Raw genomic sequence first — 23,970 nt, forward strand, 5'->3', positions numbered from 1 at the left:
CCTGTCGATCCGTGTGTCGAGGATCGTGGAAGCGAAGTACAGATCGTACAGAGCTATACGGATCTACGGAGCCATCGACGTAAAGATTCGCGCATGATCGACGCAGGTGGGCGCCATGCACGGTGGCATTAGTGACTTGTTCACTTCCCTGATGCAGCGATCCGTTGGCCTCCAGAGGCCGGAGGGCTGAGGACGAGCCTGCGGATCTGAGCATTACTGAATTACTGGGAACTACCCTGCATATTCTTGAGACGCGCTTCCGCCCGGCGCGCGGCGCACCAGCGGAGCTGCCACGACGCGCACGCAGACTGCCATCTTGGGTGTTGTTCTCGAATACCGAGGCACTTGACGTCCTTGTCCGCACCCGAGTGACAATCTCGTACCTCGATGTACAGATTACACGTATACACGTATAGACGATACACGATGCACCATGCACCAGACACATGGACACATGCAGAGTACTTCCCGCATGCTCTATGTACTCCGTCATGCCGAACGCATCATGTATGCCAAGCACCCACATAATCCACCCCGATCCCCACCGCCACCGACCCGCACGTGCTCCACACGCCACTCCACTCGCCACCGACATTACAGGGCCGGACGCGTCACGCGACGGGGCATAAGTGAGGCGTTTCGACCCCGGCGCCGCGCATAACCTGCGAGGAGCGTCGTATGAGGCTACGACGCGGTGTGGCAACCACCCTGTCATGCCTGTCAGTGTCAAGCTGTCCGCGTTCGGTTGTCCAATTGTCCAGCGATCCAGCGATCCAGCTGTTCATCCAGCTCCATGCGCCGCCGACGCTACGCCATCCTTCTTCCCTCCCCCCCTGCACCCCTGCGTTCTTGTGGTCCGGTTTCGGCAGCGCCAAGACTTCGCTCCACGATCCACGACGAGTGCACGGAGCCACGGCCATCGGATGTGCAGGCTCGGACGGGCCTGCAGGCAGGTCATTTGACTGCAGTGGATCAGTGGGATCAGCGGAGATCTGGAGAGTGGATCTGGGTTGCAGGACAGCAGTACAGCAGTACAGCAGGACAGCAGGACAGCACGCAGGCGCGTAGCAGGACCGAGCGGGCGTCAGTGTCATGGTGTCGCCCGGTGGCCCCTACCTCCGGTGATCGCGGTACTCGAGGATCGAGGGCCCGGGGGATCGGAGAGCACGCGCCGCTGGAATGGCGGACGAAGGCAGCGATCGCCGGACACCAGACGCCGTGACAGTCCGTGCGGTGATGCCCATCGATTGGGATTGCAGTGTTTCTGGGGTGCTTGGTGCTCGGTTTCATCTTGTTGGCCGGTTGTGTTGCATACTGGTGTCGTACTGTACCTATCGCCTACATAGCTGTCGTACCGTCGTACCGTCGTACTCTTCGTACTCGCGACGACTAGTGGATGTCCTATGCGCTCCTACGGAGATGGGAGAATGGAGCGGCGAGCCGAGACGGGCGTGACATCATGACGACGCCTCTATGCACTCTGGACTCTGGAGAGCTGCATGACTTGCGTGCAGGTGTGGTCGGTGCATGCACAATGCAGATTTACAGTAGAACATCTCATTCGCTCATGGCACTCTGTTATTCCCATGCGCTCCCTGCCAGGCCTGCCATGGCTTGCCAGCCCCACCTTGGGACTACTCGCAAACACAACTACTATTAAAACATGTCAGACTGGGAATATGAAGTCAGTGGCGGTCATTAACATGCTATTATCCTATTCGCGCTCCAATCAGGAGCAATTCACAGTTCCCAGGCTCACATGAATGGTTTGGACGTTTGGAGTGCGAGTTTTATAACGAGTAAATCAGTTGATGAGGAACGTCATAGCGTTGGCGGTGTGGATCAGAGTCAATTGAGGATGGCACATGGCAGATGAGCGCGGCAGCAGAGCCAAAGAGTTGCGACCGCGGATTGAGAGCAGAAGCCGAGGTCGATCGCACGGAATTAGCAGACGTGGGGCCGAGTTGTAAGTCACCATTAGTTGTGATTAGAGAACGATCGTGCACCGTACAGTAGCGTCTCCAAGCATCCAGCAGGTGGGGTCCTTAAATTACTGAAAGGGTTGCGGCCGCTACTCCCGATCTGCCCTGTGTGCCCTGGACAGAGCTTGTGGATTAAAGCAAATCAGATATCGCCACTCTCCTCAAAGCCTCTGCTCCAGAGGATATGACGATTTGTATTCCCGGATTAGGTCCCAAACGACCCTGGAACGAGTACCTGGCTGCGTACCTGTCTGAGCGTCATACTCAGTTCCTCGCGCCTAGGCGCCTCGTTGCATCACCTGCAGAGCTCACAACGCGGAAGAGGAGCGCATGTCGTCACGCGTCCTACTACCTTATCCCATGACCCTGAGATTAACCTCTGGACCTTGATCTTGTATTTGGACCAACAATCAATCAGAGCTCTACTGTAGTGCGCGCAGCATTGCCCAGTTGTACCATGTACGAGTGCCCGTTGGATGATCGTATCAAGCCAAAAGTAGCGCAACCGCAGCTCGTCTGGCCTCTGATCATCCGCTCTGCTAAACGAAAACAAATCCCACCCAGCCAAGACTCCGTCTCGAGAGCGTTACATCCCACCCCTCCCCCCCCCCCCATCCGCCTTCCTTTCACCAGCCAGCTCATAGCCCGCACTGCGCCGCCCCGCACATCCCTCATCAATCCCACCAACTTGCTTCCCATCCCATCTCCTCTTTCTTCCTCATCATCACTCGCCTCGTTCACGTCGTCTCCCTCTGCAGCCGCAGTCTCTTTTCCATCATCCACCACCAACACCCAGTGAGTCTCTCCCTCTCCCTACCTTTAGATTTCCAGAGGGGTCGATCATACCGTCACGCCCATACACCCAATCATCTTGAACCACCACTTTGACCTCGCGCCCCCTCCTCTCCTACCCCTCCATGCCCTCCATGCCCTCCTCTCTCTTTTGTCGCCCCTCTCCCTCGACCCCGCGATCTCTCCTGCATCCTGCCGAGCGCCGAGCTGCCTTGTTGGTCTTGGCTCGAGCCTCTGATCATCTGACGCCCATAACGCCCGCCCTGTATTAAAAGCACTGACACTTTGACAGTTTTCTTGATCGCCCGCCCTCCCTTCCTCTCGCTGTGTACATCTGTACCTCCGTGCTTATCCCCTCCTTTCTCCTTTGCCGGTAGGCCACGCTCCCCACCGGCAACCACGACAACATGTCGACGACCGACGCCTCCAAGGCAAACTCGGCGACCACCTCGCAGTTCACCTCGGGTCTGGTCATCGGTGCCGTCACCATCGGCGTCTGCCTCGTCTTTTGGGGCATTTTCCACGCCCGCAAGACCCTCATTCGCGTCTTCCAGCCGCGCATTGAGCTCGGCGCTCCAGACAAGCGCCCGCAAAAGCTCCCCGACAGTCCAGTAGGGTGGTGGAGAACCATTTTCCAAGTTAGAGACGAACACATTCTCCAGGTGAGCTTAAAAGGTGATGGTCCCAACTAAACATCTAGATCAACGGCCCAGATGCCTACTTCACCGTTCGTTACCTCAAGATCTTTGGCGTTTGTCTCCTTGCTTTCTTCTCCTTCCTGTCGCTCGCTGCACTCGTCGCTCCTGCGTAAGTTGCCTTTTCTACTCTTTGCTAGTCTCTGTCCTTCCTTCGCTGACACTTAGTGTTGTTGGACCCAACAACAACCTCGGTGGCGTCAACCAGCTTACCTTTGGAAATGTGGCCGAGTCGCTCCGTCGCATTCCTCACATGATTGTCACTGCGATCTTCATTCGTGAGTGACGGTTTTACACTATGTGGCCTATTCTAACAACAGTGGTGACCAACTACCTTCTCTGGCGCGAGTTCCGTCACCTGGTTGACATCCGTACCCGCTGGCTCAAGTCAGACTCGACTAGCCGCAAGTCGCGCACTGTCATGATCACCAATGTTCCCACCGACATGTTCTCGGAGGGTGGAATTAAGGAGCTCGCTAGCACTGTCGCCACTCAGACCTCGGCCGGCCTTCCTCGTCCCAGCGGCGTCTCTGCTGAGACCCACCGTGCTCCCGGCGGCGTCACCGACGTCTGGCTCGCTCGCAAGGTTAAGGATGTTGAGAAGGTCTGGGAGGACCGCGACAAGGAGTGCAACCGTCTCGAGGGTGGTATCGGCAAGCTCCTCAAGCTGGCGCTGAAGAACCAGCGCAAGGGCAAGACCCCCGAGGCCAAGGGCACCTGGAACCAGGAGAGCGGCAACCCCCTCGACCAGTATGTTCTCCCCAAGAAGCAGCCCAAGTGGAAGCAGGGCTTCCTTGGTCTCTTCGGCAAGAAGATGGACCTCGAGACCTCCCCTGCTTACATCCGCGAGAAGAACGCCGAGCTCGTCAAGCTCCGCGCCAACGAGGAGGATTACGAGCTTGGCAACGTCGCCTTTGCCCGCTTTGCCACCCAGGATGAGGCCCACAACTTTGCCCGCCTTTTCAAGAAGACGGACCCCAAGCGCTTCATGATGGTCAAGACTAGCATCGAGGTCGTTCCTGAAGACGTGATCTGGAGCAACCTCAGCATTAACCCCTACCAGCGCAAGGCTCGGACCGCCGTCTCGTTTGGCCTCACCATCACCCTCATTATCTTCTGGACCATCCCCATGGCCTTTGTCGGTTTTGTTTCCAACATCGACACCCTCACTACTTGGGAGGTGAACGGCACGAGGCCCTTCGCGTGGATCCTCAAGATTCCCGCGGCTCCGCTCGGTATCATCAAGGCTGTTCTCCCCACTGTGGCCCTCGCAGTCCTGTTCATGCTTCTGCCCATGGTTCTCCGCGCTTGGATCAAGCTGCAGGGAGAGACGCGCAAGTCGGAGGTGGAGCTCAAGCTCTTCAGCCGTTACTGGCTCTTCTGGATCGTGCACGGTTTCTTCATTGTTACCCTCGCTTCCGGTCTCGTTGGCGCTCTTTCGAACATTAGCGGCACTCTTGACTCGATCCCTACCCTCCTTGCCGAGAAGCTCCCCGGCGCCAACATCTTCTTCCTCGTGTTCATTCTTACCGCGACTTGGAGTGCCGCCGCCAAGACTCTGGCTCGTGTGGTCCCCTTCGTCATGTATCAGCTGCGCGGCTTCCTCGCCGGCGGCACTCCTCGTAAGGCATTCGCGCAGAAGTTCAAGATGGACTCCTTCATGTGGTCGACTACCATGCCCAACATTTGTCTCATCGTCGCCGTCACGATCATCTACTCGACAATCCAACCTCTTGTGACTATTATCGGTTTCATCGGCATGGTGCTCTTCTACTCGGCCTACAAGTACCAGCTTCTCTGGACTTCTGACCAGCCCGAGGAGCTCGAGACCGGCGGCCTCTACTACCGCAAGATGCTCCGCACGGTCTTCGTTGCCATGTACTTCCAGATTGTCTGCCTGGCGGCTCTGTTCTTCCTCATGAACAACACCGTTGGCTACATTGGCGGTGCAGTCATCGCTGTTTGCGGTCTCATCACTGCCGTCCACCAGGCCTACCTTGACCACGTCGCCTTCAAGAAGGACGTTATCATGTACGGCTGGACTCATCTTTACTCGTCGAGCCAGACGCACCTCAACCCCACCGAGAACGTCGTCAGCGAGAAGTCGCCGGGCGAGAAGACTCCTCCCATTATGGACGACGCCGCTGGTCTCACTGGCCAGGACCGCATTGACGTCCGCCACGAGTTTGACCACCCCGCCATGTACAAGAAGCAGCCTGTCATCTGGATCGCCAATGACCCGCTCGGCATCGGCAATTACGAGGCCAACCGGATCAACGCTGCTGGCGTTGAGGCGTCCACACAGTTTGCACACATCGACGAGAAGGGCAAGCTCGACGTTGACCGCTCGCCTCCTGACGAGGACTGGGACGGTGGCGTGTAATGCTCACCTTCTCCGCTTGCTGATACCCATCTATACACGACCGTTACACCACCCCTAGATATTTTACGACCGACCAGCAGTCACACACGTAGTTCATAATACCGGCTGCAGCGGCAGTCGAGTGATGAGAGATGCAACACACTGTAGTCTACTTTGGGTTTTTGTTTACCGATGAGTTCTGAATAGAACAAGTGTAGACGCGTTGTGAACTGAACAGAACAAGGTTGCACCGGTGTGCCACTGAAGGTAGCTTTTGGCCGGAGCCGTTGCTTTGCAACCCCCTGCCAAGGGCCCCGGGCATCTTCAGCGTTAACCTTGGAGCGCGACGTCGACGTCACAAACACACCGTGGCGGCACGCGGCGTGACACGCTGCCCTGCCCTCATTGCATGCTTCAGACACGTGCAAGGCACGGCCCCGCACATCACCAAGCTTCGTGATCGACCAGGGGAACGCGGCGCATTGCGATTAAAATTCCTGCAATTCTGCAAGGCGTCTTACGTCTCATATGTTTACACGTGTTTCCTTTGACTTGGGACAGCTACTGTATATGCAATGGACAGCAACTCCTGGCAAGCGCGCGGCTGTCTTTTGTAGAACGGTCACTTTCCCAGCTCCCGCCGTAACTTTCACATTTCACACCCCCACAACACCCATCGCAGCAGATACAAGTTACAACAAACTCTATCTACTATCGGAAGCCCATGCGCGTGGGCGCGCGTTCACGCTCACGCTCACGCGGCTCTCGGCCCAGCACCGCAGTCCGCATCTTCTCGCCATTGACCATCGCCTTGCGGACATCCTCGACGGCGGCCGCACGGTTCAACGGTGTCTCGTCGCTCGAACGCAAAACGCTCTCCAGCGCAGCCACTGCACGCGCCAGCTTGTGCTTAGAGCTCTTGATGTCCTGGGACGCGTCCCAGTCCTCAATGGCGTTCAGGCCGCGGCCGACAATCGCCGCCGCATCTACCAGCAGCAAGGGGGCAGCGGAAGCGACGAACAGCACGATGTCCAGCAGGAGGGGAATGGTGAAGGCGCGCAGCATGTCGTTGGCGCAGGAGGGTGCAAGCGAGGAGCCGAGCAGGCGGTCCCACTCAGGCCAAAGGCGGCGCCAGAAGGCGGCGAGGGCCTCGGATGTCGCGGGGCTCTCAGACGTGGGGTTAGGGTCATTAATGGCCAGCGTTGCGAGGCGCATGACGATAAACACGTTCTCGCCGAATTGTGAGCCCTCGCCAGTAGGGTCAAGAACACTGAGCAAGTCCGACCAGCCGTACATTGTGCGTGCAGTAGCCCGCGCCAACACGGGATAAAGAGAGATGAGGTCGGCCCGCGCGCTGCCCAGGTTAACCGCGAGGGAGGCATAGAGGATATGGCCGAAGACGTGCACCTGCGTAATTCCCGAACTCTTGGGGGCGCTGCTCAGCACGAAGCCGGTGTTCCCTGGCGCCAAGACCTCGGCGCGCACGATCACGGTGGCTGCGGCGTCGAGGAGCTTCATCGTTAACTCGGGGTCGCGCATCACCGCGAATGAAGGGTGCTCGCGCAGGAGGAGGAGACCGCACCCATACGACGCCTCGACCATGACCTTCTCGCGCTCTTGAGTGAGTGTGGAGGAGTCGTTCTCATCGTGGGCCAGGAACTGTGGTTAGGGCGAAGAGGCGGGTGATCCTCACCTGGAGTAAAGAAGTTAGGGTTGGGGCCGACAAAGTCTGCCCGCGGACGCCGGCAAGCGCAGTGTCAAAGATGACTGCGGCCACCGTGTTCTCTGGGTGATGTTGTTTCACAACCTCGACTGTGACGGGCACGAGTTCGAACAGCGTAGAGAGCCATACTGTATACCGTGTCACAGCAACCTGGACGAAGGTAGCGATTTGATGCAGGAGGGTCTCATGTCAGTTACCGCACACATCAAACATTTACGGCTGCTGAGGATCCTGGAGCCAGTTTGAGGACATGTGCGCACGTTTGAATCACGGGATTGGGGTCAAAGTCCCGAGGCGAGTCCCATTCGCCCGCAAGCTTGCCCAGCCGCGATATGAAAGCGCCAAACTCTGACAGTCAGCCAGCAATCAATGGAAGACGCTCACCCAGAATGCTCTCCTCCGAGAGCTTGCATTTCAAGGACTTTATGAGATTCGCGAGGGGGAGTGCCGTCTGAGTAATGATCTTGCGAGGCTCTCGCAACACGTCCGGACTGCTGTCAGCCGTGCCGACACCAATTACTCACAGGTAGCGGAAGAGCTGGTTGAGCCATTCTTGCATTGTGTCCTCCGACTCACGGCCCGCCATTTGGATAGCTTCCCCTAGGTACGTTGGACGATCACGCCCTTGATCCGACTGCATCCGGAGGACATGCAGCAGGAGACCAGCGGATCCAAACTCTGACATTGCCTCTTGCATAAAGGACAGGCCTGCCCCGTCAGCGACAGAGCAATGAGGGACTTGCCTGAATCGACCAGCTCTGTATCACCCCCTGGCCGGATGACAGTCCACGCGACATTTATGAAGAGTTGCGGCACGACGTGTGAGAATTTGTTACGATCCATGCGCTCCTGCGCTGTGCGCAGCACCTGGATTGCTAGAATACCGTTCTGCGCATTGGTGGCTGTCGAGGCATAGTAAGATGTGGCCCTCAACGCGTCTTCTGTGTGCAGCTGCACAGATCTAACATTGTGCTGGAGTCAAACATGGCGACTTGTATCAGGCGTACCTTGAAAAACACAACAAGGAGAATGTCGAGGATATGGCGTTGTACCACGAAATCCCAATCATGAAGAACTGTGGCGAACTTGATAACAACCGGCACGAAAAGTGAACCGACGAGAACCGTCTTCTTCTCATCCGCATCTTGTGTGGCCGAGATACGACGTGAGGAGTCTAGGATGTTCTTGAGCGCTGGAAGTAGGATCAGGGTTATGGCGTCGCAGGGCGAGGGCCACGGGAGATCACATGCTGCAGCGGCGAACTGCTGGAAGCGTTGTAGCACCGTCCACTCGCAGGGCACGCCAGCCGCCAACATGTTCAAACCCAGCGACAGCGCGGCTGCGCGTATGGTCAACGCGTCCGCAACGGCCGTGAGAGCATGGACTGTGTCTGCCTCGTGAAGAGCCTCAATGGTCTGGACCTGTTCAGTGACAATATTCTCGATGGCCTTCCATCCGAGAACTGCGTGGTCAGAAAGCGATGCTGTTGAGACTTACATGGCCAGGAGGGCTTGAGGGTTTGCAGATGCAAGAGCTTGGACAGCAACGCTAGGCGCTGCTCGTCGGTACTGCCAAACAGCAAGTAATTCTCAAATGAGAGAGTAAGGGCCTCGAGGTGGGCAGGCATGAGGCCTCTCCACATGACGAGGTTCTGCGGGCTTGAGTCCGTTGACGGAATGGCTGTGCTAAACAGTTTCAAGACAAGGCCTACTGCTGAGCGTCTCCAGTTCGGCACATCTACGTCCTGCGTGACTCGCTCATCGGCTAGCTCCAGCACGAAGGTGTACAGCCGCTCCCTTGTAATATCGTCACTGACGTTAGCTTGACAGGGCATGTATCGTACAAATCCCGCCCGCCAGCACGCTCGCCTGCAAGGGTCTCAAGGGGCTTAGAGTTGATGGTCAGTAGTTTCGTTAAGAGCCGAGCGCGGCTTGCGCGGTGTACAGGCCGGTCATACAGCGGCCACAGGAACTCGTATAGTTCTGAGCAGATGTGATGAAGCTGAGGCATGAGCGACTGTCCATAGTGCACCTTACGAATCCGACAGGATTGTCTGCAGCTGGTGCCTTGATGAGGAGCCATATGAAATCCAACATTGGCTCAGCGGGGTACTGCCGATGACCTAGGAGCCTGGCGGCAGCAAGCACGGCGTCGGCGTCTAGTGGGATCGGTCTCGTTCTGAGGGGTATGTTCTTCTTCTTGCTATTGATCATAAGCTGCTTGGCCGTGCTTTCGTTGTGCAACGCGCTGGTCTCAATGTCCGAGACTTTGACCTCGTACGCGCGTAAGATAGCGACCATTCCTGTACGCAGCATGTCGAGCTCAATGTCACTCGGGGCCTGGATTTCATCCCCGATGTCATCGCGTTGTTGTTTGTGGAGGGACTCCACGACATTGGCGAAAAGGCGAGAGAGGAGCTCCGCGTGTGCGTCGTGCGCAATGGGGGCTGAATTGACTCCTGCTGCTAGGACCAGGTCAGATCGCGACTCCTCACCAATCTGGGCGAGGCTGTCGAGGTCCATCAGTGCAGTGAGGGACTCCCACGGCACCTCGACGCCAGAACAGGCCAGTACACGGAGCCAGCGGCAGACGCGCTGTAACCCCTGGACGTCATCACGGGAGGTCTCGTTGGCCAACGTCCACAGATCTGTTGAGCTACCGTTGAGATCGTGGCTGTGGCGGAGAAGCCGAGGCAGGGCCTTGAACGCAGCATCCTGGACGTCAGATTATGAGAGGGCGAACGGCTCACCTCATGTGCCAAACCCCTGATGTCTTCTAACCAGGCCGTAAGAAGGTCGAGAGTGATGTCGAATGTTGCATTTGCGTCTGCGAGGGCTGTGATCCGATCAAGAGCCATTCCTGCCACTTGCGATGCGGCTGCGTCGCCTTTCTTCAGATCGATAACTCCCCACCGGTCATCGATTATCTTGCTGCGGTCGTATGCAAGCTCGCCGTAAAGGCCTGGGTCCAGGTCGTGCAGGGCTTTCAGCCAGGGGCGTGCGTATCGCGCGCGAATCTCATCACGATCGTCCCTATACCCATTCACCGACGCTTCGCCCTTTGTAGAGGTGCGTACACCGGGCGGGCGCCTTCGTTTCGAGGCATAATTCTTCACAACATGATGCAACACGTCGTCCTCAGCCATGATCCACGACATGACAGCGCCTCCGAGCCTTTCCATGGCATAGAGCGCGCACATGCTGCTAGGCCACGCGCGGTTGACGAGGAGTGATAATCCCTGTTCGTTGGCCGTGATATCAATGTCGTCCAGTAGCTGCTCAATAACCAGCACGAGCAGCTCAACGGACGGTGAGGCGTCCATCAACTGAGGGAGAGGGAAGTTGATCGTCAGTGAGTTGCTATGAATGATGGGTGGTGTAATGCGTTGCGTGTTGGCGATGCTGCAGAGGCCTAGCAGCCGCAGCTGATCAATGAGAATTGAAGCAGCCAAGTCCGAGTGGACATTAAGATCAGCCTTGAGCGTTTGACGGATTGAGTGCATTTGAACCGCCTCGTACGCGACACTGGGCGGGTCGACTTGGGAGGAGTGACTATCCGCGACGGTCAGAAGACCAGTAGGATTCAGCAACGAAGGCGCATGCAATGAATCCGTAGGAGCGCGCAGAAGAGCTGCGCAGAATCGAAGATACCCAAGTCTCCAAAGCAGGTCGCAGTTGAGGGAGGTTTCGCCTGAGATCCGCCCATACTCTTCGACCGCAGACGACATTGGAAGATTGCCTTTGTCAAGAATTGCCTTGTACTTGGACAGGACCGCTGCTAGGCTGGTAATCTGCTCGGCCGAGTTTCCCTCATGGTGAACTCTGAGGGAGCCCGAGGCAATGCCATTGTTGAGAATCTCCAGCTGCGTCCAGGTGCTCGCGTAGAGTAAGGAAATCTCGTCGTAGCTTGCGCCTCCCAGCCTGTCGGGGTCGCGGTAGAGGCGATCGGCTGCTCGCTGAAACGACTCCCGCACATCTACGGCACTTGCTGAGAAGGGATCGCGAGCTGTAGGTGGGTTGTTGGGGTTGGCGTAAATCTCAAACCCTGGTCGACAGACCCGGGCGTGCCCCTTGGCCATCTCTTCGGCACAGGAGACGTGAAAAAATCGCTGGCAAACACCCATGCAGGCATAGCCTTGGGCCGTTGCGCCCCATAGCGGCTCGTGGCACTCAGCGCAGAGGGTGATACGGAACAAGTTCACGAGGTGGAGATCATGTTGGCCCACTCGACGTGTTGTTGAGTCGGTGGTACCCTTTGTGGCACCGCCGCCGAGCACCTTCTCGTCAAGGCGGGGAATGCATTTAGAGAACTGGACATGTACGACCTCAGTCCTCGATGGTTGCGTTTCCCCTGGGCCTTGAACGAGGACATTGTATTGGTAAGTCTCCTCCTGGTACAGTTGGAGACAGCTTGCGTGCTTGATGCCTTGGCACAGAGTACACCTCACGCAGAAGCCAATGCACAACTGGTAGCAGCCAGTGCATTTGATCCCCTCGTCCTCCCGTGCACGCCATGGGATGTAAGCGTGACCTTCCGCATCGTCTTCGCCGAGAACGCGTTCCTGCCCAGACTCCCACTTAGCCATGTGGGCTTGGTGCGTTGCCAGAGCGGGTCGACGAGCGATCACGTTGTGCCCAACGCTTTCTGGATAGAAGGTAGCGAGAAAATCAAGACCTCGAGAGCGGGTTTGAGATGGGCCATGCGCGATGATTTCAATGAGGTCAAGCGCTGCGTCCGGTTTGGCAGAGAGGATAAGGGACAGCAAGCGGTGAACACGGTAGATGGACACGAGGTTCAATGACCTCAGGTCGACAGTGGAGGTGATGGCCACGAGAATGTGGGGTACAATGGCGGCAATTCGCATTGCAGCCAAGGAGATGTTACCGCTCGCGGTATGCGTGGAGAGGATCCCGTGAAGCTTGTCTCTAGCGGCACTCGGAAGTGGGCTCGCGCTTGTGGGCGAGAACCGCACCCATCCGGGTTTGTGCTCCACTGTGCCGGTGTCGTGCGGATCCGTATCGTCGGCGGGATGAACAGAGAACGCGAAAGTGGGCACTGTTGGGGACGGGGAATCCGCGAACGGGTCTGACATTTAGTCGGATGAGGCGCGAGTCCACCCACCATTCCATTCCATGTTTCGCCTCTCTTGGTCGTCGGCACCGCGTTCTCTTGCAAGCTTATGGAGCATTTCGGCCAACCTCCCCTCCAGCCATTCGAAAACCTTCTCGCGCAAGACGTCGCCCATGCTGTAAAGGCCATCCACCACAGCCTCCACCATTTCGAGCTGCACCTTAAGATCGCCCTTGTGATAAAGCACGGCAGCGATGTCCATGCAGACCGCCGGTAAAGCGTAGGGCGGTTGCATAAGTCTGAACTTGGTGGTTTTGTAGAGGCAGTCGACCGTGAGGAGGGTGCGGACTGCCTCTGCCATGCGACGTAGTAAGTCCGGCCCGGAGACAGTCACGGCAGGATCAAACGCAAAGGGGTCTTCCGCTGTCTTAGCAAGAGGCGAGGATGCAAAACGGGAGCCGCGTCTCCGATCCTTTGCAGCGGCAGCTCGTGCTGCTTCAGCTGCGGAGACCTGGCAAGCGCCAAACACATCAAAGTGCTGCTTCTCGGCGAGGACAAGCAAGTTACGCATTTGCTCAACCATGTCGTAGGTCGCGTCGATATTCCACTCGCCCTCGTCAAGGAGATAGAGGTCCTCTTCTTCGTCCTCGCGGGGGAGGTTATCTGCGCTCGAAGTCAACTTATGACCTATGGCTGCCGCTGCAACGGCTTCGCCGAGTGCGAACGCCCGGTGCTTCGTCTTCGCGCGCGCGACACCATTCGCCTTGCAGGCAGCGAGGGCAGCACGATCAAGAAGGTCTGGTGGTCGTGGTCGTGCCTCGAGGCGGTCAAGAAGGTGAGAGAGGAGCTTCTGAGTCTCATATTGCCCGCGATTGGATGTGACCCCGGCGGTTTGGTTCTTGCGCGAGATCGTCGGTCTTCGGAGACGACGAAACCCTTCACCAGAGCCCGATGGAGTACTGCTGCTCCCGGGGCTCACGTCTCGTTTAGGACCAGATGGAACTATAAGGGAGAGAATCGGGGAGCGCGGAGAGCGGGGCGAGCGGGGAGAAGATTGCTTGCTATCGCGATCAGCCTCGGGCAGAGGGGAGTCATTGGTGATTTGGATCTGTCGTTAACATCGAGGGGAAGAGAGGTTTAACTCACCTTGGGTCGTGGCCGCGCACCGGGACGCACACCCAGAGAGCGACGGGCATCGGCGTTTGGCTGATCCATCAAGCCAGGCTAAACCGTGTTCTCCTGTGCGCTTTGAGAGAATTGGAGAGCAAAATGGGACATGGCAGAGAGAGCGCCGAGTGCGAGGAACGCGTTCACAGCGGTGCACGAGTCCGATCACCTCCACCTCCACTCACCACGCATACTGTATTTGGCCCCCCTCCAAAATGCACGGTGACGTTGGGATGCACAACACCCGAGTCTGGCGTTGTGATCATCAGCGACATCGTCGATACTCAGCATGGCCGGGCCATCACGTGCCCCAGACACCTCCGCTCCTCAATGGCGACAGTTTACATTCTTTGATCTTGACAGCGTCAAGGATGCGAGCGATCTCGCCTCGGCTCCTCGAGCGATCCAGGAGCTCTCCCCTCCCGTGGTTGCGACGCCGACTTCGCCGGACTCGCCTCTAAATCCGTCACTCATCGTATCTTCAGGCAACACAATCACCATCTTCGACCGACATTTTGTGCCCGAGCGCGCCTTTCCGGCGTGGGAAGGCAACGGGCGAGCTACGGCCCTGGTAGAAGCTGGAGGACTCTTACTCGCTGTGGGAGAAGATGAAGGCAGCCGCCAACCTGTTCTGAAGGTGTGGGACCTGACGCGAGACGAGAAGCGGCGTCGCGGTGACCCGCTCCTGATGCGTAACATCAAGATCCAGCAGGTCGCCGGGCGACCACACCCTGTAAGCCGCATCGTTGCCTGTCTGTGCTGATCTCAGGTATCGGCGGTTGCGCTCACCACCAACCTTTCACACCTCGCTATCGGCCTTGGCGATGGCACCGTCCTGCTATACCGCCACATGCTACAGAGTCTTACGACGTCACCGACAGCATTGACGACGCTGCCCAAGGCGCGCACCGTCGTGGAGGCCCACGAGCGCGCACCGGAAGCCGTCACCGGACTCGGATTCCGTGAGGGCCGGCTCGAGAAGGGTGGCGTGACGGCGACCGCACTGTTCATTACTACAACAAACCGTGTGCTGTGTGCACCTGTGTCCACGCGCGGCGGCGAGGCGCGCGTTCTCGACGAGTCGGGTGCCGGTCTTGGATGCGCGGAAATGGACGCTGAACGGCAGGAGCTCGTGGTTGCCCGTGACGACGCCATCTACCGCTACTCGCCCGAGGGCCGGGGCGCATGTTACGCGTTTGAGGGCCCCAAATCGTCGATGGCCGTCGTCAAGCACAACTTGATCATCATTAGCCCGCCGATGCACGCCGGTAGGAGGATAAAGGGCGACGATGTGGCCAAAATAACTATCTTTGATCTCGAAAACAAACTTGTCGCGTACACAGGCGTGTTCCGAAACGGCATCCGCGCGCTGTTTGCACAGTGGGGGAATATCTACGTGCTTGAGGGTAACGGCGAAGTTGCGCGCCTGGAGGAGCACTCCACGAGCGCCAAGCTGGATGTCCTCTACCGACGAAACCTGTACGTGCTGGCACTTAGCCTCGCGCAGACGCAGGGCGTCAACGACGCGGGTATTGCTGAGATTCACCGTCTCTATGGCGACTACTTGTACGGCAAAGGTGACTTTGACGGCGCGATGAGTCAATTTGTCAAGACGCTTGGCTTCATTCAGCCTTCCTACGTCATTCGCAAATTCCTTGATGCCCAGCGCATGAACAACCTCACCACGTATCTTCAGGAACTACACTCGCGTGGTCTTGCGAATCCAGACCACACGACGCTCTTGCTCAACTGCTACACCAAGAGTGGAAACCGTGCGAGCCTTGACCAGTTCATCAAAGCCGAGGCGGCACGTGACGTTGACACACTTCCCTTCGACCTCGAAACGGCTATCCGTGTCTGCCGGCAGGCGGGCTTCTTTGAGCACGCGACGTACCTCGCGCGCAAGTATGGGCGACACGAGGAGTACCTCCGCATTCAAATTGAAGACGCCGAGGAGTTCAAGGACGCTCTCAAGTATCTGCGCTCGCTTGGGCCTCGAGCATGCGAGGAGAATCTCATCCGCTATGGTCGAGCTCTTCTACAACACGAACCTCAAGCGACAACTGAGCTCCTCATTGACCTTTGCTCGGGAACGTTGGGCCGGAAGAAGGCGCACGCGGACATTCATCAGAGTCTTGAGGACGCGCGGGCCAACGGTACAAGTTTGACCTCGTATCTGCCCACCATCCCCGCACTTGGAGTAAACAGGCTTTGGGGGGAGGCGCAGGGCGTGTCAGCAAATGGCACAAATGGCGCTGCCACGCCTGCCGACGCCGCAGCGAAGGAGGAGGAAGATGCGCCCGCATATACGCCGCCATCTCCGCGACTCTTCTTTGCGCATTTTGTTGACCATCGTGACCTCTTCGTTCACTTCCTCGAGGACGTCGCGTACGCTCTGTGGGGCCAGCGGGTAGAGCCCGCCGTGACGCCGGGGCGCGTCGCGCAGCAGCGCGGGATCGAGGACACGGTAGAGCTGCCAGTGGGTGAGGCGGACCAGCGCGCCGTTTGGAACACACTCCTCGAACTGTACCTCGATTCTACGCAAGGCGAAGGCGACATGGTCACTGCCGCACGGGGCAAGGTTTTGGGATTGCTGGCGGCGCCCAGCATTCCTTATGACCCGATGCACGCACTTGTGCTGTGCTCAATGGCGGAATTCACTGACGGTCTCGTCGGTCTCTGGGAGAGCCTCGGGATGTACGAGGACGTTCTGCGTTATTGGATGGAGCGGGATACGGCCATTGCCGAAGGCCGCGCGAGTGAGAAGGACGGTGTCAACGCCGCAGACGAGGTCATGCGTTACCTCGACATGTATGGACCTGGTAACCCAAGCTTGTACCCCATGGTACTTCGATACATCACCAGCTCGGGTGCTGTGCTCAGCAGACACAAGGCGAGCTTACCACGTATCCTCGAGACGATTGATTCCGAGCGAATCATTCCACCATTGGCAGTTGTGCAGCTGCTCTCGCGCAACGGTGTGGCGTCGGTCGGCACAGTCAAGGACTGGCTGCGCGCCAAAGTTGAGGAGACACGGCAGGAGATTGATGCGGTGAGTCATGAATTCAAGATTGCGCTGACAGCAGGATAAGGCGCTTGTCGAAAGCTACCGGTCGGAGACAGCGGCCAAGGAGAAGGAGATCGCCGATCTTACCAACACTCGCCAGCCAGAGGTGTTCCAGGTGACGCAGTGTGCCGCGTGCGGAGGCCAGCTGGACCTTCCCGCCGTGCATTTCATGTGCAAGCACAGCTACCACCAGCGATGCCTGAGCGACTCTGAACCTGAGTGTATCCTTTGTGCGCAACAGCATGCCATGGTCCGCGAGCTGCGCAATAACCAAGCACGCCTGGCAGACCGTCACGACCTGTTCCTTGGCGAGGTGCACGATGCCGACGATCCATTTGCGGTTGTTGCGGGCGCGTTCAGCCGTGGCCTGTTCCAGAAGGAGGTGCCCCAGGACGTCTAGACGTCTCTAGAGTGTGGAGTGTGTAGCTTGTGCATACGATTATGGCATTATGAATTTGTTTCAGTATTGGCTTGCTTCTGTCAGCACTATTGGAGTCGCGGGAGGCATGAAAAACATAACTCACCAAGCTCTCGATAGCGCTCCCTCCTATCCTCATCAATGACTTCGAGGCGCTCCAGGATGGTCTTAGCCGCTGAACGGTGCTGTGCGGCCTCATCGGCCTGTGTGGACGGCAGACGAGCCGAGAGAAGATGGTAGTGCGCGAGAGCGTTCATGCACCCTCTCAGTCAGCTGGCCGCCCCAGATCTAGTATCTTACATTTGGAGTCAGGCTCAGCCTCATGCAGCTCCTTAATCGAGTCGAGCTCGCGCATGAGCAGCTCAGCTGATGGGTCTACCAGTAAGCATCTGTCGGAGCCAAATCAGCTCACTGGTTCCGACTAGCCATCGGTGATACAGCCATCCCGACTGGTCTCCTGGATCGGTCCACAGCGCCTGAGTGACGAGCTCAAACTCTAGTGTCAGGTTTGTGCACGGATCGATATCGCTCACCCTTGTCCTTCTCGGTCGCAACTTCTTGTTCCGATAACCCCTCCCAAATCTTTGGGAGGATCTTGGTACGCGAGTGCCAAGCCGAGAAGTTGGAAAAGTTTGACTCAATCTTCTTCGTCGTATACTTGATCTCATCGGCAGGCGTGCGCTTGGGACTGAAAGACACAGGGAGCGACTCGCTAATGTATCGCCGGTAAGTCCAGGCATGGACTGGGGTAAGCTGATGGTGCTCAATGCAAACCACGCCCAAAAATGTGGCAATGAAAGCCTTAGACAGTCACGACAGCCCGAGCGCACTGTATATGTTGTCTGCCAAAGACTTGGGGCCACACTGCAAGGCATTTCTGGGAAGACGGGCTTCGCTCTAAGACGCTACGCCCTTGGTTCCTCACTCCCGCATGGAGCATCAAGCCGCTCAACGCTTGTCTTCAAGGACAATCAAAACTCACAATTTCGCGCATCTGCGTCAAGAAGCTTCTCGACAAGCCCGATCTCCTTCTTCCAAAACTCATTGCGCCACCCTTCGCTGTCACCTGGGCCGCGGGGCACGTTCTCGAGGCACCACTTGCGGTGCGTCCAAATCCAGTAAACCTTAGGATGAACACGAAGGTAGGCCATTGTAAGTCGCAGGTCCGCCTCTAAAAGCCCGACCACCTCTTCATCCGATCTGCTGTCAGACTACACTGGTTCATAGCGCACGAGGACGGAAAGAGGCCACGTATGAGAATGTGTCGCCGGTAGTTCCATACGGTGTAGAACTCGGGGTTGAGGTCGAGAAGCTTATTAGTCTTCTCGAGTGCCTCGAGAGTGTATTCTTTGCGCCGTTTCTAGGGTCAGCTGAGCGGGAGAGGAGGACGGCATACCATTGCCAGAACGTCCTCCTGCAGCGCAGTGTACGCTTGGATCTTGGAAACCTCCTTCAGGCGCCGCGCCTCTTCAGCTTCCTTTGAAATTCGGGTGCGCTTGATTCCATGCTATGCGTGAGTTCAGTCGCATTGCAGCTCACCATCGAAAAGGAGTAGACCAAGATGAAGAGTGAACTCGAGCAGACCGGCTGTCGTATCGGTGGCGGCCAACCTCCACATCTATGTGGTCCCCCCCCCCCTCCGATCAGTCATTTGCCGCCCAACGGAGCTCGACGCAACTTCACTCACTCTTCTCCACAACTTATCGCAATCAACATGACAGAGTAAGTCTAGCTGACCGCCCTGCTTCTGGAGTTAACAGCAGATATTGGGTCTCGAAGAAGCAGTACTGGTGCAAGTACTGCAACATGTTCATCCGTGATGATGCCGCGCAGCGTAGCCTGCATGAAGGCGGCGAGAAGCACAAGGGTAATCTCGAGCGATTCATTCGCAATCTATACAAGGGAGGCGAGCGCGCCAAGCGGGAAAAGGAGGCCGAGAAGCGACAATTTGAACGCATCGAAGCGGTAGGTTCAGCCTAACCTCCTTCTCCCGATCACTAACGACAGGCCGCGAGAAGCGCACACTCCTCCGTTGACGGCGCGCGCGGCGCCTACGGCGGGCGGCCGATGCTCGATCGCCCCATGCCATCAGCCTCAAAACCTCGGAGAGACAAGCCGAGCGGCGACAAGTGGGCTAACTACACGACAGCCGCACAAATGGGTCTTGCCGACGAGGAAGGACCTAGCGCGTACGAGATCGAGCAGATGGTGCGGGGTCGTGGAACGAAGGTTGGCCAGTGGGAGGAAGTGGTTTCCACCCCAACCCCTCCTCCACCACCAGAGGATAAAAGGCCGGAAACCGAAGAGGAGGAGCTCGCAAGTTTCAAGATTCAGCACAAGCGACCGCATCGTGATGTTTACGACGACGAGGACGTCGACACGGGCGCGCTGCTCGGACTGAAGCTTAAGACCAAGGAGCGCAAAATGGCTGAGGGGGATGTGAAGGGCGAGATTGCGGCTGAGGACAGAGAGGGGGCCAAGGAGGAGGCCAAGGGGACGAATATTGGGGCGGGATTCAGTAAGGGGGGGTGGGGAACAGCGGAAACGAAGGCGGAAGTGAAGACGGATGCCGATGGGCTGGGGGTCAAAATTGAGCCTAGCGCCAACGCCGACTCCGATGCAGGCGCCGTAATGGATATCAAAACTGAGCCGGGGGAGGACAGGAAGCCCAACCTCGATGCTTCCGTCGAAAACCCAGCAGCCGTCGAATGTTCGACCCAAATCCCAGCACCGCCGACTTCGGGCGGCTCGATGTTCAAGAAGCGTCGCCCACCACCCTCGTCGCGTAAGAAGTGAGCTGTAGCTATACTGTGATCTATGATAATCAAGTGCATACACCCTAGAATTTGCGCGACTTGGAAACGGTCGAGATACCACTCTTCTCGCCGGCGTACGCGCCACCCAATGCCGCTTGCCCGCCCTTGTACACAGCCCGCTGGCTCCCAACCTTCTGCTTGGCCTTTTCGTACGCGAGCTTCTTCTTGACACGCGGGTTGCGCCCCGTCTTGGAACGCCTTGGCGTGAGGCCGCGGTTCTTCTCGATGGCGCGCGAGACACTACGTGGGCCCTCGGCACTCTCGTCCTCAAAGGCTGCAAACTTGGCCTCGCGGAACTCCTCGTGCGCCTCTGACTTCGCGGCCTCCTTGGTGACCTTGCGCCGCTTCACGAGATCGTAGTATTCCTGAGCCTCGTTGGTCCCGTCTTCCTGCTCGTCGCGCACCTCGCGCGCGCGCTTGCGGTCGCTCTCGCTCCACTCGCTGCCAAGATCCTCGCCACCGTCGCCCTTGGGCGCATTCTTGCGCAGAGCAGCGTCGCGCGCGGCCTGCCGCGAGCGATACGGAATGTCGTCGTCGCCGCCGGCGCGGCGCTCGCGAGCAGCTGAGCGGCGGTTGGACATGCTGTTGATGCGCTGCGTGTGGAACTGGAGCGATCGCTTGCGATGCTCCTTGTCGCCCGCGTCCGCGTCCGTAAGCTCGAGCAAGTCGCCCAATGTCTCGTCTTCGGCTGACAGCTTGGGCACCTTCTTGCTCTTCTTCTTGGTAGCGACAAACTCGGGCTCGGCCAGCGGAGTGAACGCTACTGCCGCAACCGCATCCTCCCCCTCTCCGGTCGTAGGCTTTGACTTCTTCTTTCGTCCGCGCTCCCTCTTCTTCTCCTTCTTCTCCTTCTTGGACTTGATCTTGAGCGGCGCAACCTGGTCTGCGAGTAGCCCGTCGAGCTCGTCGTCCTCAAGCCCAGCTTGGTGCCAGAGGTTGCCATCTGACTCGTCACCTTCCTCGTCGTCCATCGCATCGAAGTCGTCGAGCGTCATACCCTCGGTTCCCGGGAGCTCACCGGCGAGCATACGCGCCATAAGCTCGTGCTTCGCCTCGGTCATGTCCTCGTCGTCCTCTTCGCCTGGGCGCACGAAGAGCTCTGGCCCCTTGTCCGATACGGAGCCAGCGTCAAAGTCGAGGCTTTCAAGAGCTGCAAGCCCCTGCTTGAGCTCCAGCAAGCGATTGATCACAGGGTGGGCCAAGAGGTCAGGCCGCTCGTCTGCGGGAAGCGCACACAGATGGATGTAGAACGCAAGTGTCGTGGCGTACGTCAAAAGAGTTTGGTAGTGCAGATATCCGAGGCCCTTGTGAAGCGTCTCCTCGCCCTCAGCTTCCGCCTCCATCTTGGCGATGCCAAAACTCGTCTTCTGCAGCTTGCGGAGAACCAGAGGGAAGTCACGGGCGAGTGCCAGCTTGAGCGGTTCGTGGCTGGCGAGGTGGCGCAGCAGCGTCGACGCATCATCCGTTTCCGGAGCAGCCACCACGGAGCGCACCTCCTCTCCCTGCTCTTCTTGTTCAGGACTATCGTCAGTCTAGTTCAAGGGGTGGAGGGGACTCACGCAGCGTACTCGACCTCAACATCATCCAGACCCCAGTCTTCAGCGCCGGACAGGGCCTCACGCGCTCGCTTCTGCAGCTTGCGCACCTCCTTCTCCTCAAGCTCGCGCTCTTCTTCGCGCTTCTCGTCATACGTCCCCTCGTCTTCCTTCTCGCGCCGTGTACTAGGGCGGGAGTAGTACTGCCGCCCCCAACCCTCCTCCTCAGACTCCGACCCCGACGACGACTCCTCTTCTTCAGAGTAGTCGTCCGAGTCCTCTTCCTCCTTTCCAAATCGTCCCTTGGTTGAGAGGTCAGGCTTTGCTTTCGAGAGTCGCTTGAGTTGCTTCGGCTCAGGCCACTCCTCTTCGTCCTCCTCGTCTGCTTCCTCATCGGCGTCTTCGTCCCGGCGGAACTTGTGAACATTCAGGCCAAGCACCTCCTCGCCATTAGCGCCGATATCGTCGTCAGACTCGTCATCGCGGGTGTCGAACTTGATTTGATCGCGCTTGAACATGTCTATTGTCAGCGGGGCAGCAAACCATGTGTGATTGGGGGCAGGTCACTCACAATCGTCGACGCCGCCCTCCTGCAGCGTGTCCTCGTAGGACTCGATCTTCTTGATACTGGCCCCGGGAGCCTCTTTGGCCTTAGTGGGCGCAGCGGCTCCGCTCGATCTCCTCTTGCGTCCCATGATGGTGATGTTGTTGATGGTGAGTGCGGTGAGTTGTCGTCCCTCCACTCTCTCGACCTCAACTTTTGAACCACGTGACCGGGGCGGAAGCAAACACAGAGTCGCCACCCAACGATGATCAGCTGAGCAACCTTCCGATGCGTCCTCACTCTCACACTCTTCATCTCATCTCGAACTTGCGTCGCCTCTTCCGCTCGTGTCCCGACATGCGCATTCATCTCCGTCTTCCCGCCCCGCTGGGCGTCACTGTCCTCAATGTTGAGCCCAGGGCGCGCGCCGGATCCCTTCTCCCGGATTGGGACGCTTATCTCCGCACACGCGCTCGCATCGTCGACGCGGACACTCCGCTCTCCGAGTTGAACACGAACGGCATAGTGGAGATCGAGGTCGTTCCTCGTCTTCGCGGCGGCAAGGGTGGTTTCGGTGCCAACCTTCGTTCTCAGGGCGGGCGGATGAGTGCGAGCAAGAGCACCAACTACGACAGCTGCAAGGACCTGAATGGTCGGCGGCTCGGCACTATCAAGGAGGCCCAAAAGTGAGTCTTGCTGGAACGCTATTGTAGAGGCAATGCTAACGGAAGGCAAGCCGAGCTGATCGAGAGCTGGGACGAGATGCAGGCCAAGGCCAAGGCAGAGGAGCGTGCCAAGCTTGAGGCACTGGAGCGCAAGCTCGGTGTAAGCTCAAACGGCGATGTAGGCGAGGTCGATGTCGAGGAACTTGCGCGCAAGAAGCACAAGTTCGAGGACAACAAGTTCCTCGAGGAGAGCCGTGAGATCAAGGACAACGTTCGGTCCGCCGTGAGCGCCGCGCTCCTCAAGAAGAAGAAGAAGAAGGCCCCAAGCCCGGACTCCAAGGCTGCAGGAGTTAAGGATGCCGCCAAGGTAGCGCAGAAGAAGGTCGAGGTCAAGGGTTCCAGCGCCAAGGTGGCAGCATAGCGCAAAGTGTTGTAACAAATGTAGCATGATACAGGTATTGGATACAGTTTCACCGTTTCCCTTCATTCCTCCTCAGACAATTCGCTGGACGGCTCACGCAGGCTCTGCTTGACTGCACGACTCCTGAGCACACGTCCGCTGGGGGCAGGAGGAGGACCACTGCGACGGCCATTCCGCTGCAGCGGAAGACCGCTACTCCCGCCACTCTCCTCCGCCTTACTTTCATCCTCCTCGTCACTCGCCTTTCGCTTCCTCGATCGTGCCGAGCGCGTGGCCGTGTTTGAATTCTTTGCGGAAGCCTTTTTGCCATTTGCCGCAACTCGCTTCGGTCGCCCAGAGCGATTAAGAGCTGGGGTTGGCGAAACAGACGTAGCAGCTTGCGATCGTATCCTCAGAGTGATTCTTGGCGTTGTTGAAGCGGGAGGCGCAGCCTGACGCTCCGCGTCTACCTCCATCTGGCCGTTCTCCACAGGCTCGTTCTGTTCAAACTCAATGTCCCGCGATTTGTCCACGGTCGCTGACTGTGAAGCCCTTCGCCTGGAAGCGGGCGTGGCATCCTTGACGTCGTCGTCGGTCACGACGCGAGGCTTCGCCTCTGGGGATGGATTGCGTACTCGGTCAGCCCAGGCTGATGTAGCTTGTTGATTGGCAAGGGCAATGACGGATCCAGCAGTTCGAGTCGGCTGCGGACCAGCTCTCGCCATAGGATTTTG

At 58.0% G+C, this 23,970-nt stretch overlaps 7 protein-coding genes across 7 annotated transcripts; 4 read left to right on the plus strand and 3 right to left on the minus strand.

Moving 5' to 3' along the window:
* Positions 1-3,181: 3,181 nt before the first annotated feature.
* COLE_00150 (uncharacterized protein) lies at positions 3,182-5,852 on the plus strand (the record flags this gene model as incomplete). The annotated part of the gene is made up of 4 exons (XM_018420251.1): positions 3,182-3,436; positions 3,475-3,581; positions 3,638-3,747; positions 3,790-5,852. The coding sequence occupies 4 exons, from the start codon at positions 3,182-3,184 to the stop codon at positions 5,850-5,852; spliced, it is 2,535 nt and encodes an 844-aa protein (XP_018281018.1).
* Positions 5,853-6,542: 690 nt separating this feature from the next.
* COLE_00151 (uncharacterized protein) lies at positions 6,543-13,839 on the minus strand (the record flags this gene model as incomplete). Its single annotated transcript, XM_018422359.2, has 13 exons — positions 6,543-7,490; positions 7,525-7,737; positions 7,772-7,902; positions 7,939-8,045; positions 8,079-8,262; positions 8,298-8,526; positions 8,562-9,016; positions 9,052-9,365; positions 9,398-9,555; positions 9,591-10,268; positions 10,304-12,639; positions 12,676-13,732; positions 13,771-13,839. The coding sequence occupies 13 exons, from the start codon at positions 13,837-13,839 to the stop codon at positions 6,543-6,545; spliced, it is 6,879 nt and encodes a 2,292-aa protein (XP_018281017.1).
* A 241-nt stretch (positions 13,840-14,080) lies between these two features.
* COLE_00152 (uncharacterized protein) lies at positions 14,081-17,258 on the plus strand (the record flags this gene model as incomplete). Its single annotated transcript, XM_018421209.2, has 3 exons — positions 14,081-14,524; positions 14,561-16,843; positions 16,878-17,258. The coding sequence occupies 3 exons, from the start codon at positions 14,081-14,083 to the stop codon at positions 17,256-17,258; spliced, it is 3,108 nt and encodes a 1,035-aa protein (XP_018281016.1).
* A 1,824-nt stretch (positions 17,259-19,082) lies between these two features.
* Positions 19,083-20,072, plus strand: COLE_00153 (uncharacterized protein; the record flags this gene model as incomplete). Its single annotated transcript, XM_018426448.2, has 2 exons — positions 19,083-19,241; positions 19,284-20,072. The coding sequence occupies 2 exons, from the start codon at positions 19,083-19,085 to the stop codon at positions 20,070-20,072; spliced, it is 948 nt and encodes a 315-aa protein (XP_018281014.2).
* A 43-nt stretch (positions 20,073-20,115) lies between these two features.
* Positions 20,116-22,322, minus strand: COLE_00154 (uncharacterized protein; the record flags this gene model as incomplete). The annotated part of the gene is made up of 3 exons (XM_018420721.2): positions 20,116-21,613; positions 21,652-22,147; positions 22,199-22,322. The coding sequence occupies 3 exons, from the start codon at positions 22,320-22,322 to the stop codon at positions 20,116-20,118; spliced, it is 2,118 nt and encodes a 705-aa protein (XP_018281013.1).
* A 206-nt stretch (positions 22,323-22,528) lies between these two features.
* Positions 22,529-23,257, plus strand: COLE_00155 (uncharacterized protein; the record flags this gene model as incomplete). Its single annotated transcript, XM_018422358.2, has 2 exons — positions 22,529-22,857; positions 22,903-23,257. 2 exons carry the CDS (start codon positions 22,529-22,531, stop codon positions 23,255-23,257), a joined length of 684 nt encoding a protein of 227 aa, XP_018281012.1.
* Positions 23,258-23,319: 62 nt separating this feature from the next.
* On the minus strand, positions 23,320-23,961 carry COLE_00156 (uncharacterized protein; the record flags this gene model as incomplete). The annotated part of the gene is made up of 1 exon (XM_018427419.2): positions 23,320-23,961. One exon carries the CDS (start codon positions 23,959-23,961, stop codon positions 23,320-23,322), a length of 642 nt encoding a protein of 213 aa, XP_018281011.1.
* Positions 23,962-23,970: the final 9 nt, after the last annotated feature.

Source organism: Cutaneotrichosporon oleaginosum (genome assembly GCF_008065305.1).
Source record: "Cutaneotrichosporon oleaginosum strain ATCC 20508 chromosome Unknown ATCC20508_contig01, whole genome shotgun sequence".
Classification (NCBI taxonomy): domain Eukaryota; kingdom Fungi; phylum Basidiomycota; class Tremellomycetes; order Trichosporonales; family Trichosporonaceae; genus Cutaneotrichosporon; species Cutaneotrichosporon oleaginosum.